The sequence below is a fragment of the Hemicordylus capensis genome, chromosome 3, assembly GCF_027244095.1.
Source record: "Hemicordylus capensis ecotype Gifberg chromosome 3, rHemCap1.1.pri, whole genome shotgun sequence".
NCBI classification, from domain to species: domain Eukaryota; kingdom Metazoa; phylum Chordata; class Lepidosauria; order Squamata; family Cordylidae; genus Hemicordylus; species Hemicordylus capensis.
In genome coordinates this window covers 354,099,171-354,114,887 of record NC_069659.1, presented here as the reverse complement: position 1 = coordinate 354,114,887, position 15,717 = coordinate 354,099,171, and the positions used below count along the sequence as shown (strand labels likewise).

Here is a 15,717-nt window from a genome sequence, read left to right as displayed (position 1 = left end):
CCTCCATCTTGAGAGAAGGGATGGAAAGGACAAAGACACACAGACTGCAAAAGGAAAATCAACAGAGAGGAAGAGAACAGGCTTTTTGCTCTCGTTCGTGAACATTTTTGGACAGTTTTTAACCTCTGTTACATGTTTTCCCTCCATTAAATTAGGCTGCATTATATTTTAAGTTATTTTCGTGCTAATTGATTGGGGGGTGGTCTCTGCTGTTTTATGGCAGAGAATGTGCTCTAATTGTCTGAAACAAATAAATGGGAAGGACATAATATATGTATTGTATTATAAATATTTATTCATGTGTGTGGGTGTTTATATGCCATTTTCCTGTTAAAAATACTTGAAGCTGCTCATCACAAAAGTCATCCAAATAAAACAATAAAATCATACAAATAAAATGGTTGGAGCAATAGCAGCCGCCGCCACCAGAGTAAGCAGAGCAGTTTTTTAAAAACCTAGAAGAAGTCAGTTTGGTCCAAGCAGGAGAATCCTGGACCACTGAGTGCTAAGAGCCCAGGTGCCCTTGGTGCTCCAAGAGTTCGTCTTGGGCCTGCCCCTGAGCCTTTTTCTGCGTGCACAGCAGCTGCTCTCGCACCAAACTGAGGCCTCTCTCTGACGTTCTCCTTTTGCAATTCTTCTGGTGGGTGTTCTCCTGGCACCGTTGCTAGTGGAATTTTCATGGAACAATCATGTGATCAGAGGAAATGCATAGTTATAATGTGTGTGTGTGTGTGTGTGTGTTGTACTTCTGGGTCTAGTTGTTTTTAAGTTTGGGACTCTGCTGGTGGGACACAGCTGGCTTGTGCATGCAGGGGCCCAGAAAAGTCTGCTTTAGCAAGTCCACAGAAGCGAGCTGGAAATCTGTTGAGTCTACTGGCAGTAACAAAAACAGCGTACAGACCCCATATAAGGCCACTGAAACATTCTGATGTCACCACTTATTAAGAAGACTACAAGTAGATATATTTATTTGGAGGCTGAATGTAAAGAGATTATCTTAATTTCTTCCATACCAGCAACCATTTTTTCCATGCAAGAAATGATTTCCTGATATCAGTGCATGTTGAGGGAAATGTCATTTGGAATGTAAAGTTCCTTCAAGCACAACATATGTTGCCTTTATCTGCCTGTATATCAGCTTCCTTGCATAATCCATATACTCTACAAACCTGAGTGCCAAACTGCTCCCATTTGGTTTTATGTTGCATTACATAAAAGAATCGGAAACCCACTGTCTGCTGTTTCTGAAGATGCTGCAGAAGCTGCTTAAGTCGATCCTGATGTTGGCAGAAAACATATGTCTCCACTGAGGCTTGGGAGATGGCACTAGCAGCAGCAGGGGAGAGCTCAGAACTCTGGAGTGAAATCTCATCAACAATGGAAGAGCTGTGCAAAGAAAGTGGACCTCCAGACTGCAGAGAGAGGGCCAGACTTTCAAATGGTGCCCCTGCTGTGTTAACCAACAGCACATTTCCTATTTATGCATTAAGTTCAAGAGCTCAGAGATGGACATTCTCCTCAGTGTCTGCCCCACAGTTGTGGAACGGATTCCCCCTAGTGGTCTGTCAAAGTCTCCGTATAAATATTCTGGAATAGCTGTGCTGCCTGCAGCAGCTTGCTTCTTTGAACTGGCATGTACTTTAACAGTTCCTAATTACCAAGGACAGTTCCTGTTTTCTGTGGTATCCATCTCTGGTAAATTACTGCCCCTCTTTTGTATTTTGGAGATATCTGGGGGATGGCTTTTTTTTAAAAGATCCATGTGCACCCACTTGGTGAAGAATGTTGCAGCTCCCCTTCCATCCTCACACACCTCTCCCTCCAACGCTCTTTAACCTCTACATGAAACAGTTGGTACAGAATGCGGCGGCCAAGTTGGTCCCTGGGTCATCTCAGAGAGACTACATCACTTCTTTACAGATAGAGCTATGGCTGCCAGTAGATTTCCGGGCAAAATACAAAGTGCTGGTTATCACCTATAAAGCCATAAAGGTTTGGGCCCTGGTATTTAAGAGAACGTCTTCTCCATTATGAACCCTACCACCCATTGAGGTCATCTGGAGAGGTCCGTCACCAGCTGCCGCCAGCTGAGCTGGTGGCCACAGGGGACAAGCCTTCGCCATTGCTGCCCCAAGATTGTGGAATGCGCGCCCTACTGAAATACGATCCTCCTTATCTCTGACATTTTTTTAAAAAGCATTTGAAAACCCACCTCTCCACTCAAGCTGTTTCAGCTTTAAAAAAATTTTAGGGTTTAATCTGTTTTTGACTTTTAAATAAAGTTTTTTGTGTGTGTTTAACTTTTTTTAATGTTGTTCTTAACTGCCCAGAGACAAAGGTTTGGGGCACTGTACAAATTTGATAATAAATAAATAAAGTGCCTAACCAAATAGTAAATGTGGCTGGATGTCTTTGAAGGGCATCTATTCTATAAGAAGTTCAACCAGACCAAGTCAGGAATTAAATCTTCCACAAAGAATCAATGGGAAATGGTTAGGGCTAGACTATTAACACAGCTGCTTCAGAAACCAGTGCAGCACAGACTGTTACAGAGAAAATGAAGGCAGCATACAGCAGGAATAAAAGGGCCTTCAGCGCCATGGTGAACAGTGGATGGTGAACATCACTCAGGCTGTGAGAATAGGGGTGTCTTAAGCTTACTGGAGCACCCCCATTTTCACTGGTAGAATGATGAAGGGCCTGGGCTAGTATGAAGAGTTCAGCAAGCAAGGGGTAACTTTAATTGAATGATGTCTGTAGCACAGTTACCTGCCCTGAACCTTTGGGAAGGCTGGAACGAAAACTGAACTAAACAAAGAAAGAGAAATGGCTTAAGCCACCAAAACAACACTTGGAACAACTTTAGCCTATTCTCTGCCATAGAAAGCACATCTTTGCCTTTTCCTTCCTTAATTGACCTGTTATGACTGTTGCAAAGCAAAAACATGCAGGGAATATTTCAATCTGCAGTGCCCTCTTTGGGCTGCAGAGGGGTTTACAGAGTTCAGTTACAGCTGAAAGAAGAACATAAGAATATAAGAACAGCCCTGCTGGATCAGGCTCAAGGCCCATCTAGTCCAGCATCCTGTTTCGCACAGTGGCCCACTAGGTGCCGCTAGAAGCCACAGACAGGAGTTGGGGGCACGCCCTCTCTCCTGCCATTGCTCCCCTGCAACTGGTACTCAGAGGCACACCCTTGAGGCTGGAGGTGGCTCACAGCCCTCTGACTAGTAACCATTGATAGACCTCTCCTCCATGAAGTCATCCAAACCCCTCTTAAAGCCATCCAGGTTGTTGGCCATTACCACATCCTGTGGCAGAGAGTTCCACAAGTGGATCACACGTTGTGTGAAAAAGTGCTTCCGTTTGTTGGTCCTAGACCTCCTGGCAATCAATTTCATGGAGTGACCCCTGGTTCTAGTGTTGTGTGAGAGGGAAAAGAATTTCTCTCTCTCCATGCCATGCATGATTTTATAGACCTCTATCATGTCTCCCCACAGTCGTCTTTTTTCTAAACTAAAAAGCCCCAGGTGTTGTAGTCTTGCCTCATAAGAAAGGTGCTCTAGGCCCCTGATCATCTTGGTTGCCCTCTTCTGTACCTTCTCCAGTTCAACAATGTCCTTTTTAAGATGTGGTGACCAGAATTGTATGCAGTACTCCAAGTGTGGTCACACCATAGTTTTGTATAAGGGCATTATAATGTTAGCCGTTTTATTTTCAATCCCCTTTCTAATAATCCCTAGCATGGAATTTGCCTTTTTCACAGCTGCCGCACATTGAATAGACACTTTCAAAGAGCTGTCAACCACAACCCCAAGATCCCTTTCCTGGTCCGTCACCGACAGCTCAGATCCCATCAGCATATACTTGAAGTTGGGGTTTTTCGTCCCAATGTGCATCACTTTACACTTGCTAACATTACACTTGCTAACATAAGGAAAAGACTAGAGCATGTTTATATTTCAAGGAGGAACTTTCCCCACCCAAGGGCTAATATTATCTAAAGGTAAAGTGTGCCATCAAGTTGATTTCGACTCCTGGCGCCCACAGAGCCCTGTGGTTTTCTTTGGTAGAATACAGGAGGGGTGTACCATTGCCTCCTCCCACACAGTATGAGATGATGCCTTTCAGCATCTTCCTTTTTCATTGCTGCCCAATATAGTACCAGCAGGGATTTGAACTGGCAACTTTCTGCTTGTTAGTCAAGCATTTCCCTGCTGTGCCACTTAAGATGACCCCTAACATTATCTAGTGTTCAGTTTATCAGGTTTATCTGAAGGAATGTGGAACAGCTTGCTTGCCCACCGAAAATTAAGATGTGCAAGTTTGCGATGCATAAATAATCAGAGCAGAATCAGAAATGGCCACATGAGCCCTAATCCCCCAGCCCCAGCCACAATGTGGCAATTGGTCAAACATCTTACAGAGGGGAAGGGGTCTGCAGGGCAGCTCTCCTTGACGGGGAGGGGTGGGAACCTGCTTGTTTCTTTAACAATGCCAATTTAAGGGGGGAAATTACTAGTATGTCTCCTGCCTTTAATTCTAATATAGTCAGTAAACTTAGCACTTTCAGCTCTTTTTGAGGAACCCTTGAAACATACGATATCTTGCATAACCTCAACCTTCAAGTAAAAAAAATATTTTTTAACATAATAAGTATAAGTACTAATTAATAATTATAACTTGAATGGAATATAATGCAAAATCATTGACCAATCAGAACTTTAATAAATGTAATTGTGAGAGTTCATTAACTTTTCAATGTGAAACTTGAAAACTTGAGCCATTAATATTAAGGTTAACCATAAGAATAGCCCAGGCAGATCAGGCTCAAGGCCTATCTAGTTCAGCATCCTGTTTCACACAGTGGCCCACCAGATGCCTCTGGGGAGCCCACAGGCTCTTTCCTGCTGTTGCTCCCTTGCAATTGGTATTTGGAGGCATCTTACCTCTGAGGCTGGAGGTGGTCTATAGCCACCAAACTAGTAGCCGTTGATAGACTTGTCCTCAGTGTTCCCTTACAGGAATTCCCAGATGTTGTTGACTACAACTCCCAGAATCCCCAGCTGCAATGGCTTTTGCTTGGAGATTATGGGAGTTGTAGTCAACAACATCTGGGAATCCCTGTTAGAGGGAACAATGGACCTGTCCTCCATGAATTTGTCTAAGCCCCCTTTAAAGCCATCCAAGCTAGTGGCCAACACCACATCCCATGGCAGAGCCAGATTAATTATTTGCTGTGTAAAAAAATACTTTCTTTTGTTGGTCTTAAATTTCCTGGCCTTCAATTTCATGGGATGACCACTGGTTCTAGTGTTGTGAGAGAGGGAGACAAATTTCTCTCTGTCCACTCTGTCTACACCATGCACAGCTTTATACATCTCTAACACGTCTCCCTGTATTTGCCTCTTTTCCAAACTAAAAATTTTCCTTTTCCACAGCTGCTATGCACTGAATCAACACTTTCAATGAGCTGTCCACCACAACTCCAAGATCTCTCTCCTGGTCAGTTACTGACAGCTCAGACCACATCAGTGTATATGTGAAGCTGGGTTTTTTTGCCCCAATATACATCACTTTAGACTTGCTTACTTTGAACCACATTTGCCATTTTGTCGCCCACTCACCCAGTTTGGAGAGATCCTTTTGGAGCTCTTCACAACTGTTTTGGATTTCACTACCCTAAATAGTTTAGTGTCATCTGCAAATTTGGCCACTTCACTGCTTACCCCAACTTTTTAGATCATTTATGAATAAGTTAAAGAACACTGGTCCCAATAAGGTTCCCTGGGGGACTCCACTTCTTACTTCCCTCCATTGTGAAAACTATCCATTTATTCCTACCCTGTTTACTGTTGTTCAACCAGTTGTAAATAAACCTGTCCCCTTATCCCATGACTGCTAAGTTTACTCAGGAGCCTTTGGTGGGGAACTTTGTCAAAAGACAAAGATGTAAGTTTTGGGGTGATATATAAATATATTAAATTAAAAAAAAATTGGAATTTCAAGTTTGGAAGTCCAAGATGTTGACCAGATCACCTTTATCCACATGCCTGTTGACACTCTCAAATAATTCCAAAAGATTAATGAGGCAAGACCTGCTCTTGCATAAGAGTTCTCCTTCAGCAAGTCCTGTTCTTCGATATATTTAACAGTTTTGTCCTTAAGTATGCTTTCCATCAATTTACCAGTAACCATCAATTTAAGGTAACCATCTGTAGTTACCCGGATCCCTCCTGGATTCCTTTTTGAAAATCGGGAGTTAAATTGGCTGCTTTCTTGTCCTCTTGTACAGAACTTGTCTTGTAGGGGCAAGTTACATACGTTTGCTTGTTCAAATTTGAGTTCCTTCAGAACTCTTGGGTGGATGCCATCCCTGGCAATTTGTTATTTTTTACTTTTTCAATCCCTACATTCCAAAACCCAAATAAATAAATGGCAAAACCTTTACTCTGCTACACAAACCTAAATCAGATAAATAAACAAACCATTACACATATCCTGCCTGTTTCGTCACACCAATGCTGCTCAAAGATAAAAACTGATTTTGAACATTCAGCACTGAAGCTCTTCTTGTGCTAAGGTTAAGTGTGCCGTCGAGTCAGTTTCAACTCCTGGCGCCAACAGAGCCCTGTGGTTGTCTTTGGTAGAATATGGGGGTGGGAGTGGGGGTTGCCATTGCTTCCTCCTGCACAGTATGAGATGATGCCTTTCAGCATCTTCCTGTATCGCTGCTGCCCGATATAGGGGTTTCCCATAGTCTGGGAAACAGACCAGCGGGGATTCGAACTAGCAACCTTCTGCTTGTAAGTCAAGCATTTCCCCACAGCTACACTTAAGGTGGCCTTCTTGTGTTAGCAAGCATGAATTGTCCCTTTTAGTAAGCAGGGTCTGCCCTGGTTTGTATTTGAATGGGAGACTTTATGTGTGAGCACTGGAAGATATTCCCCTTAGGGGATAATGGGGCCGCTCTGGGAAAAGCAGAAGGTTCCCAGTTCTCTCCCTGGCAGCATCTCCAAGATAGGGCTGAGAGAGATTCCTGTCTGCAACCTTGGAAAAGCCGCTGCCAGTCTGTAAAGACAAGACTGAGCTAGATGGACCAATGGTCTGACTCAGTATAGGGCAGCTTCCTATGTAAGTTTGCAAGCCACAAGACTAGACTGGGTCATGTACTACTTGCCGACATTTCTTTATTTACAATATTGATATCATGCCCCCTCTAAGGCAATGCGGCTTGGAGCAGCTCACAGAAATAGTCGTGCCTGAGGTGGGAGATAATAAAGTGTTGTGGCATCCCTGAGGGATGCTCAAGGAACCCTGACTGAAGACAGAACAGGTTGGCCACCCCCTCCCCCGCTCCTCTAGGGTCTCCATCATGCCCAGCAACAGGTAGAGAGGGGCGCGTGGGTGGGTGTTCTCCTCTCATTCTGTTTAGCATCTAGCCTGAAGAAGAATTCTGCTCAACTCCAGAGCTTGCACATAGCTACTGTGTGATGGCGGGGGAGGAGGGAAGAGGCTCAGCGACCCTTCCTTTCAGACTCACCCGGGAGGCCCACGCAGAGCAGGCCTGGTCTCCATGGTTACTCCCAAGCTTCAGGAGGGGCCTTCACTCCTAAGAAAGGACAGACTTAGCGTCCGCCTGTCGTTTTTAAACGCCATAATTCGCTACATCCGTGTACGGGAGTGTCTTCTGGGAGAAGGAACAGAAGAAGCCCTTGGTTTGAAGGGTGGGGAAAACCGAGGAAAGTGTTAGGGAAAGACCGTCGGGAGATTCCAGACAGGCAGATAGTGTAGCCACCTCACGGGACCGGCAAGAGGTCCTTACGATTTCCTATCCCAGATTGCCCTGCGGCGCTCTCTCTTTCTCGCCGCCATCTTGGGCCGGTGCTGTTGAGGTGAGAGCGGGGTTGGAGCGTTGGCGGCGGCTCGGGGGGCGAAGGAGGAGACAAACCGCTTCCAGAGGGGGTCGGATGGGCTTCGCGAGAGCCGCCCAGCGGGAATAACCGAGTTGGGCGGCAGACGGCGTCAGGATGGCTTGGATGCGGGCTGGATGCGGCCGGGCTCCCGAGCTTAGACGGATGGCACAGAGGCCGCCTCTAGCAGGCTGCGGGAGCTGGAGCACCAGCGGTCCCTCTAACAAGGGTTCCTAGATGTTGTTGACTACAACTCCCATAACCCCCAGCCAAAGGCCATTGCAGCTGGGGATGCTGGGCGTTGTAGTCAACAACATCTGGGAATCGCTGTTAGAGGGAATTGTGTGGAGGGACCCTTCTTTGCTCTCCTCACTGGTGAGAAGGGAGCCCCTTAGGCGGCGGGCAGCCTGGGCGTCTCTATCCAGTGGCTGTGGAGGAGAGTGATGAGTTGGCGGCGCTGAGGTCTAGCCACCTTAATACAAGCATCTTCCCGCTGGATCCGGCCAAGGGGTTCCCTGGCCCACCGTCGCCAACTCGGTGCCTCTGGGAAGTCCACCAGCAGGGCATGAAAAGAGCCGCCTCTCGCTGCTGCTGCTCCCCAGCAAATGGTATCCAGCGGGCTACTGCCCTTGAACATGGAGGTTCCATTTGGATCTCCTTCTCTTTCATGAATTTTCCACATCCCCTTTTAAAGCCATTCAAGTTGGGGTCGGTGAATGCGGTCGGATGGCCTGTGCTGCTTCAGGTGGGGTGAGGAGGGGTGGAGTTCCACTTTGGAATGTTCCTCTTTTTGGAAAGCTTGCAGGTCGAAAATCAGCATCTCGAGGGGCAAAGTTCAAGGCCAGCCCTCTGCTGCTTGTGCCAGCTTTTTGTTTGCAGGGAGTTTTTCACATAAAGGAGCATTCAGAAGTGGTGTCCTCCACCAGTAGCATGAGGTGGTTCTGTTCATTGTGCCCTCCCTATCAGTGTTTCCTCTAACAGGGATTCTCAGGTGTTGTTGACTACAACTCCCACAATCCCCAAGGAAAAGCCATTGCAGCTTGGGATTCTGGGCATTGTAGTCAACAACCTCTGGGAATCTCTGTTAGCGGGAACACTGCTGCTTCCCGTTCTATTGTCTTGGTTGACCAGGCCTATTTTTGTATCCATCGCCAGTTCTTGTGGCTAATAATTCCATGCTAATTATTTATAGGGTAGAGAAGTGCTGCTACTTGTCTGGCATGGTCCAGCTGTCAGTGAAGTTAAGCTGCCTTCATTTTTGTTGGAGCTTAGGTCATAGCTTGGGTGTAGACTGTGTGCAGAAGGTCCCTGGACTCAAGTCAAGTTGCCAACTTCAGTAAAAATGGATTATAGCTAGCAGGGCTGGGAAGGATCTTGCAGAGCTGCTGCCAGGATAGGCAATGCTATGTATTTTCGCAGAACACATTAAAAGAAATATAATTGCAGCACACACCTACTCAGGTGGCCATTTCATGTATCTGGCTAAGTAAGCGCTGGCTGACAAAAGCGGGTGCTACCAGCCTTCTCATGCCACAGGACTATTGTTTTGCTGCAACAGACTAATATGATCTCTGGAACTTGAAATGACACACATTCAGTGGAATTCACTGCAGTAGGATGTGGCAGTAGCCATGCCTTGGACAGATTTATCTTCTTGGAATTTGTCTCCTAATAGCTATTGAGTATGACATTGAAATGGAGCCTCTTTACTCCGAGGCAGTCTACCTATGAATTAGTTGATAGGGGAGCAACAGCATGAGGGAGTTGTTGCCTTCAAGCCCTGCTGGTGAGCTCCCTGGAGGCATCTGGTTGGCTATTGTTGGGAAAATAATGCTTCTTTTTAGGCACTACCTTTACTTGTGACTGAAGATGTGGGCAGTGTGCCTGTGGGAGTGGGGCCTACCATCTGTTACCTAGATCCTTGCCATCATAGCTGCTAACATTTGCAGGGCTAGTGTCGGAAGTAATAAATGCCTCTCAGGGGACAGTGCTGTCCCTGCTACGTTGAAGGAGACAGTATTGTGTCCCTTGATAAAGAAAGCCTCTGCATCTCAGGACAAGCTGAACATTTGGTCTCCAGACTGTCATTTTTTAACAAGCTGCTGGAGTAGGTGGTGTCCTCTTAATCCCAGACTGGATGAATGTCTCTAAATTAATTATTTAGGCCCTTTTCAGCCTGGATTCCAACTTGGATTCAAGATAGGGACTGCCTTTTGTTGCCTTTCTTGATTGCCTTTGCTGAGCAATGGCGAGGAGTACAACCCTGTTGATTCTTTGGCTCTCTCAGTGGCTTATAATACTATTGACCATGGTGTCCTGCTTGAATGGCAGGGGGCACCATATTTTAGTGGCTCCACTTATGTCTGGAGGAGCAGTCCCAGGATGGTGATGCTAAGGGAAGGTCTCTGTTTTGACTACTGTTAATTTACATGAAACTGCCAGAAGCAGTTTCCATAGACTTGGGCTGCAGTATGCTGATGACACCCGGTTCTATCTCTTGTTCCAACATCTAATCCCAGGGAGCCAGTTGAAACGCTGAACCAGCATCGAGAAGCAGTAGTGGACTGGATGGGGGCAAACAATCTGAAACCTAATCCAGATAACTGGTGGCTCCTGCCTTGCTGGATGAAAATATTAGATCTGTCCTAGATGGAGTTGTGCTCTTCCTGAAGGACCATATTCACACTCTGGGATCACTTCTGAACTTAGCTTTGTTCCTGTGCTACCATGTATTGGTGGTGGCTGGGAATGCCTTTTACCAGCTGTGGTGGGTTTACCAACTGTGATCTCGAACATGCTGACCTGCCTTCAGCTATCAGTGTGTTGGTTACATCCAAGCTAAATCACTGTAACATGTTCTGTGTTGAACTGCCCTTGAAGACAGCATGGAAGCTCCAGTTGTTGCAGATGCAGGATGGTTAGAGCATATGACGCCACTTTGGTCCAGTGTACTTCCAAGCACAATTGAAGGTGCTGGCTTTGACCTTTACAGTCCTAAATGATCTGAGACCAGGTTACCTTAAGGACCATTTCTCCCACATGAACCTGCCTGGGCCAGCCATTAGCAGAGATTTGGCCGGCAGGCACTCAGTAACAGCATCTTCATTGTGGAATGCCATCCCTAGGGAGATCCACTTCGGCCCCCTTTTTGCTTATTTGTATTTATTTATACAAATAAATTATTTGTATTTGTGTTTTAATGGGGAAAGTAGACAGGGATGAAATAGGCAACTTGAGAGATTTAGACCCTGTGTGGGCATTTCTTGGATGGAGTGATCCCTGCTGCTCCCTAGTGATTGAGGTGAGGATCTTGGTTATCCTGGTTGCTTTTAGTTTCTGCACTTGCTTTCTGAAGTAGTAAGAAGAAGCTGCAGGAAGCCAGAAACTACTCATTCCAGGTCTGATGGGTTTATTAGGCTGATCCTTGAGCTGATACCTCTTGATGTTTTGTTTTTAGGCCTGTTTGGGACAGGACTTCAAGGCAACACCATGACTGGCAGGTAGGAAAATGCTGTTCCTGGAGATTCTTCTCTCTTCCTCTGCTGCCTTTGCCATCTCTCACACATATTTTATTTGCTGCACCTTTCTTTATTGTGCAGGTTTTCACTGGGTCATGCAAATCAGCATGTTAGTCTTAACCAGTTGCTTTGACTCCTGTTGCTGTTCAGATCCATGATGCTAGTTGGGGTTTACTCTCTTCCCTTGCATAGGGAGGCTAATGAGTGTTCAACATACACCCGCCTCTCTGTAAATAAAGTGTCTTACTGTGTTGCAAATTCTGTCAAGAGCAAACAGGCGCAATTTTATTTGGCTGGTACATCCTTGTAACTCTTCCTGAGACATAAAAGGAACTATAATAGTTTATCCAACTTTTCAGATCCTGACAAATACCCAGAAGCTGCAGCGAAATGACAGTGGGGTGTGATTATTTTTCTTCCCTGGTTACTGACTTGTGGCTTGGGCATCCTGCAGTTGTCTTGATTGATATGTTAATATCATGCTGGATGGAACTAAGGAGGTGCTATCTCAATATGTGCATCAAGTTGAGACTTATTTGCAAGTTTTTCTGTGTGGCATTCTGTGTTCTCAGTCAGCTCATGCTTAGTTCCAGTTGTACTGGCAGACTTTGAAGTTCTGATGTTCTCGCTGAAGTTAATGTAGCCAGACTTTGGGCAACGACCTGCATAGGGTTAGTCTGTGCAGTCGTGCAGGCGGGGGCGGGGGAGGGCACAGCACGCACCCCAGAGGATAATAGGTACTGGCTGGAAATAATGGCTGCCTCATGCTGAGAGAGATGTCAGAATAAATCTTCACTCCATGTGTATAATGAACTAGGCCGTGGGTTCCAAACACTCATGTTGCAGAAACTGATTAGAGAGCATAGTCTAGTGAATAGGGCTGTGCACGGAACCGTGGCCGGGCGCTTTGGAAGCTGCGGGGGTGGCGCTTTAAGCAGGGGAGTGCACTTGCCCCTCCTGCCGCTTTCCCCCCGCTGGCATCAATTTTTTGCAAAAACCTTTTGGGCAGCAGCATACCTCCCTGCCGCCCCATTGCCCTCCTCGGCCAGAAGGAAGTACTGGGCGCACATGCACATCAGACGGGTGCACGCACGCCCAGTACTCCCGGCTGAGGAGGGCAGCAGGGAGGTAAGCTGCCACCCTGAATGTTTTTATGAAAAAATTACTCGGGGGGTGTGTGCACCCTCCCCCGCCCTTAAAGCGCCACCCCTGGGGCCTTCGAACTTTGAACCAGCCCCATGTTCGAATCTGTTCAGAGGCCCGTAAAAGGGTCTCTGAACAGGTTCGTGCACATCCCTACCAGTGAATAGAGAAGATTCAAACTCCTTCTCTGCCCTGAGCTTATGGGCGCTGTGGCATTCCATTGCTGTTACCTGTTAAATGAGAATAACAAAAGGAGACTGTTGGGATGAAGGCAAAGCTGATTCCTTCTAGCAAAGGAAGCCTCTGCAGTTTCTTCTCATAATCTGGTGCTTTTGCAGGCTTGAGTTATAGTGCTTGGGGTTGAACCTGTGTGCACTTTTTTCCATAGGTTGTGGTCCAAAGCCACTTTTGCTGGCTACAAACGAGGTCTCCGAAACCAGAGGGAGCACACAGCCCTCCTGAAGATTGAGGGGGTTTATTCCCGCAATGAGACTGAGTTCTACTTGGGCAAGAAATGCGCCTACGTGTACAAAGCAAAAAAGTAAGTGTCCCGTGTGCAGGCTAGTTGGTTGAAGAAAGGGTGATCTCTGATGCTTGTGCCTGCTGAAGTTCCTGGGAGGGCTTGAAACTTGTCAGAACTCTAGAGCTGTTGTAATGAAAAGGCTGCCTTGCCATGTTGGGTCTGAATCTGTGGGCCCAGCAAGGCAGCTCAGCCTGAGCTCAGGATTGGAATTCATAATTCTTGTTCTGCTGCAAGAATCCCCAAACACCTTTCCAGTCAGTAATTTTCCTACCTCAGTCAAGATACTAGCTCAGACATCCTGTTGGCATAAAAGGCACTTCATTGAATGGTTCTCATTTTGAGTATCTGCTTGCTAGTTGGCATATACAGGCACTCAGTGAATGTAAAACCAAGGGATGACCGGCATATCTGAATGAGTCCTCACACCAGCACAGCGTCTTTAGTAGAGACTATTCACACATTCTGCTGAGAGAAATCAAGTTTCATACATGGATGGTGAATTGTTGCATCCTAGAGAGCTTTCCTGCTTTTGGCTGAGGCAGTGGTCCTTAATGGTATGTTCTGTTTTCCATTTTTCAGCAACACGGTGACTCCTGGCGGCAAACCCAACAGAACCAGAGTAATCTGGGGGAAGGTGACCCGTGCCCACGGGAACAGTGGCATGGTGCGAGCAAAGTTCCGTTCCAACCTGCCTGCTAAAGCCATTGGACACAGAATCCGAGTGGTGAGGACGTGTGCCCTGTGTTGCCTGAGAGGGCTCAATCCTTCTCTGTGTTCACATCTCATTGGGATATGGGGCCATAGCTCAGTGGCAGAGCATCTGCTTGGCATGCAGAAGGTCCCAGGTCCGATCCCTGGTATCTCCAGGTAGGGCCAAGGGAGACTCCTGCCTGCAACCTTGGAGAGCTGCTGCCACTTGCTAGATGGACCAGTGGTCTGACTCTGTATAAGGCAGCTTTCTCTGTTCCTGATGGAGAGAGCCCTTTCTCTGCCTGGCCCTTTGAATACCACCTTTAAAAAGAAGAGGATGCCATCTGCTCTGTGTCTGTAGCTTGGCACACATGCATGAGGTTGTGCCATTTTCCCCTTGGCTGCAAGAGTGTCTCCATTGGATGCAGTACGTGGTCGGGGACTAGTGCCTGATGGCTCTGATGCTTTCCAGGGTATCTTGAGAGATGTGGCAAGTCAAAACTACTAGGTACACTGTAACTTAGGCTTCATATGATGTGGAGGGTATAGAAAAACTTGGAAGTAGGTTTTCTTTCCTCTGTCAGTATTCATTTGATGTGACTAGTTTCTGTTCCAGAATATCTAACCTTCTATTTCTTGTTCTTTTTACAGATGCTGTATCCATCTAGAGTCTAATTTGGACTGAGAATAAAATTCAGAATATATTCCACTTTTGTATATTTGGTCGTGTGTTGCATTTTTGTTAACCAACCTCTGAGGTTCAGATGTAGGGAGGTGATTTGTTCTACAGAAAATTAGTAGAACGGTATTTGCAGCTGATAAAGGCATTAAAATAACAGATTGTCCTCTTATCTCATGACTCTTTGCTTCACTCAAGTGTTTTCGGGGAGGGACTTTAAGTCCCACCACAAGTAAACCCCATATGTCTCAAGTCCCATAAGTGTGGTCCTCTTTTGTGTGCTGTACTCTGAAACGCTGGAACCTCTCAAGCTCTACAAGTTGCATTCCAGGATCCCTTTCAAGGGAATAAAGGAACCCAAGCTTTGCTCCAGTAAAAGCCATCTTCTGTGACGTTAATATGTTTTAAGCTTATGTTTGACTTGGATGTCAAACCTCTGATGGGATGGGGCAGAAAGAGGATGGAAGTCCATCTGCTTTCATGTCTAGCTTGGCAGCCCCACCCTGGTTTCCATAAGGCAGCACTTGAATACATTAAAGCAGGCCTGCTCAACTTAGGGCCCCCAGCTGTTTTTGGACTACAACTCCCATAATCCCCAGTCACAGTGGCCAATAGCCAAGGATTACGGGAGTTGTAGGCCAACATCTGCAGGAGGGCTGAAGTTGAGCAGCCCTGCATTAGAGTATTTCTTGGGTGTCATAAGGCCTATTGCTTCTTAGGATGCTAAATCATTTGCTTAATACCTAACTCCAGTAAAAAGAATCTGCATTGGGAACTGCGGCTGTGTTAGGTCATAGTATTCAGCCAGGTAAAATGAAGCAAACAGGTTTCATTTCCTGCATTGGAGATGAACCGCACCACAGGAAAGCATTGAAGACTATTGCATGTGACCAAAATAAGTGGCGGGGTGGCTTTATTCTGACAGTTTCCAGCAGTGGGTGCTGCTGTATCATGTCTGAACAGCTTTCTGCCACACATTAAAGGCCATGTTCTGAGATTTCATAATGTAGGGCCCATGCTTAATCTTAATCTGCACTATGGGGCTGGTTTGCGCCGTATTTTGACCTTTGACCCTGTCTGCCTTTGGCCATTGCGGCTGAGGATGATGAGAGTTGTAGTCCAATAACATCTGGAGACCCTAGTTAGTTGTTCTCAAACTAGGGTCTCCAGATGTTATTGGACTACAACTCTCTACAACTACAGACCAGGGATGTGCATGGAACCGCAGCAGGGCGGTTTGAAGGTGGCGGG

The 15,717-nt window shown here is 46.3% G+C and overlaps 2 protein-coding genes and 1 non-coding gene across 3 annotated transcripts in view; 2 read left to right on the top strand and 1 right to left on the bottom strand.

The window, feature by feature from the left end:
• The window catches only part of IQCG (IQ motif containing G), a 34,472-nt gene extending 26,752 nt beyond the window's left edge, over window positions 1–7,720 (bottom strand). The window contains exon 1 of the mRNA XM_053313259.1: window positions 7,544–7,720. Within this exon, the coding sequence (XP_053169234.1) occupies window positions 7,544–7,578 (35 nt within the window). The 5' untranslated portion in view covers window positions 7,579–7,720. The remainder of the gene's footprint in view (window positions 1–7,543) is intronic.
• Window positions 7,721–7,785: 65 nt separating this feature from the next.
• RPL35A (ribosomal protein L35a) lies at window positions 7,786–14,496 on the top strand. The gene is made up of 5 exons (XM_053313261.1): window positions 7,786–7,895; window positions 11,371–11,413; window positions 12,963–13,115; window positions 13,677–13,821; window positions 14,439–14,496. Exons 2-5 carry the CDS (start codon window positions 11,403–11,405, stop codon window positions 14,460–14,462), a joined length of 333 nt encoding a protein of 110 aa, XP_053169236.1. The 5' UTR covers window positions 7,786–7,895; window positions 11,371–11,402; the 3' UTR covers window positions 14,463–14,496.
• TRNAA-GGC (transfer RNA alanine (anticodon GGC)) lies at window positions 13,895–13,963 on the top strand. The gene has a single exon. It is a non-coding gene; the product is annotated as a tRNA-Ala (tRNA).
• Window positions 14,497–15,717: the final 1,221 nt, after the last annotated feature.

What these genes read in the sequence shown, in the direction of transcription:
- RPL35A (XM_053313261.1), top strand. An exon ending in TACGTGTACAAAGCAAAAAA is followed by an intron (nt 13,116 to 13,676) that starts GTAAGTGTCCCG and finishes TCCATTTTTCAG; the next exon opens with CAACACGGTGACTCCTGGCG. An exon ending in TTGGACACAGAATCCGAGTG is followed by an intron (nt 13,822 to 14,438) that starts GTGAGGACGTGT and finishes TTCTTTTTACAG; the next exon opens with ATGCTGTATCCATCTAGAGT.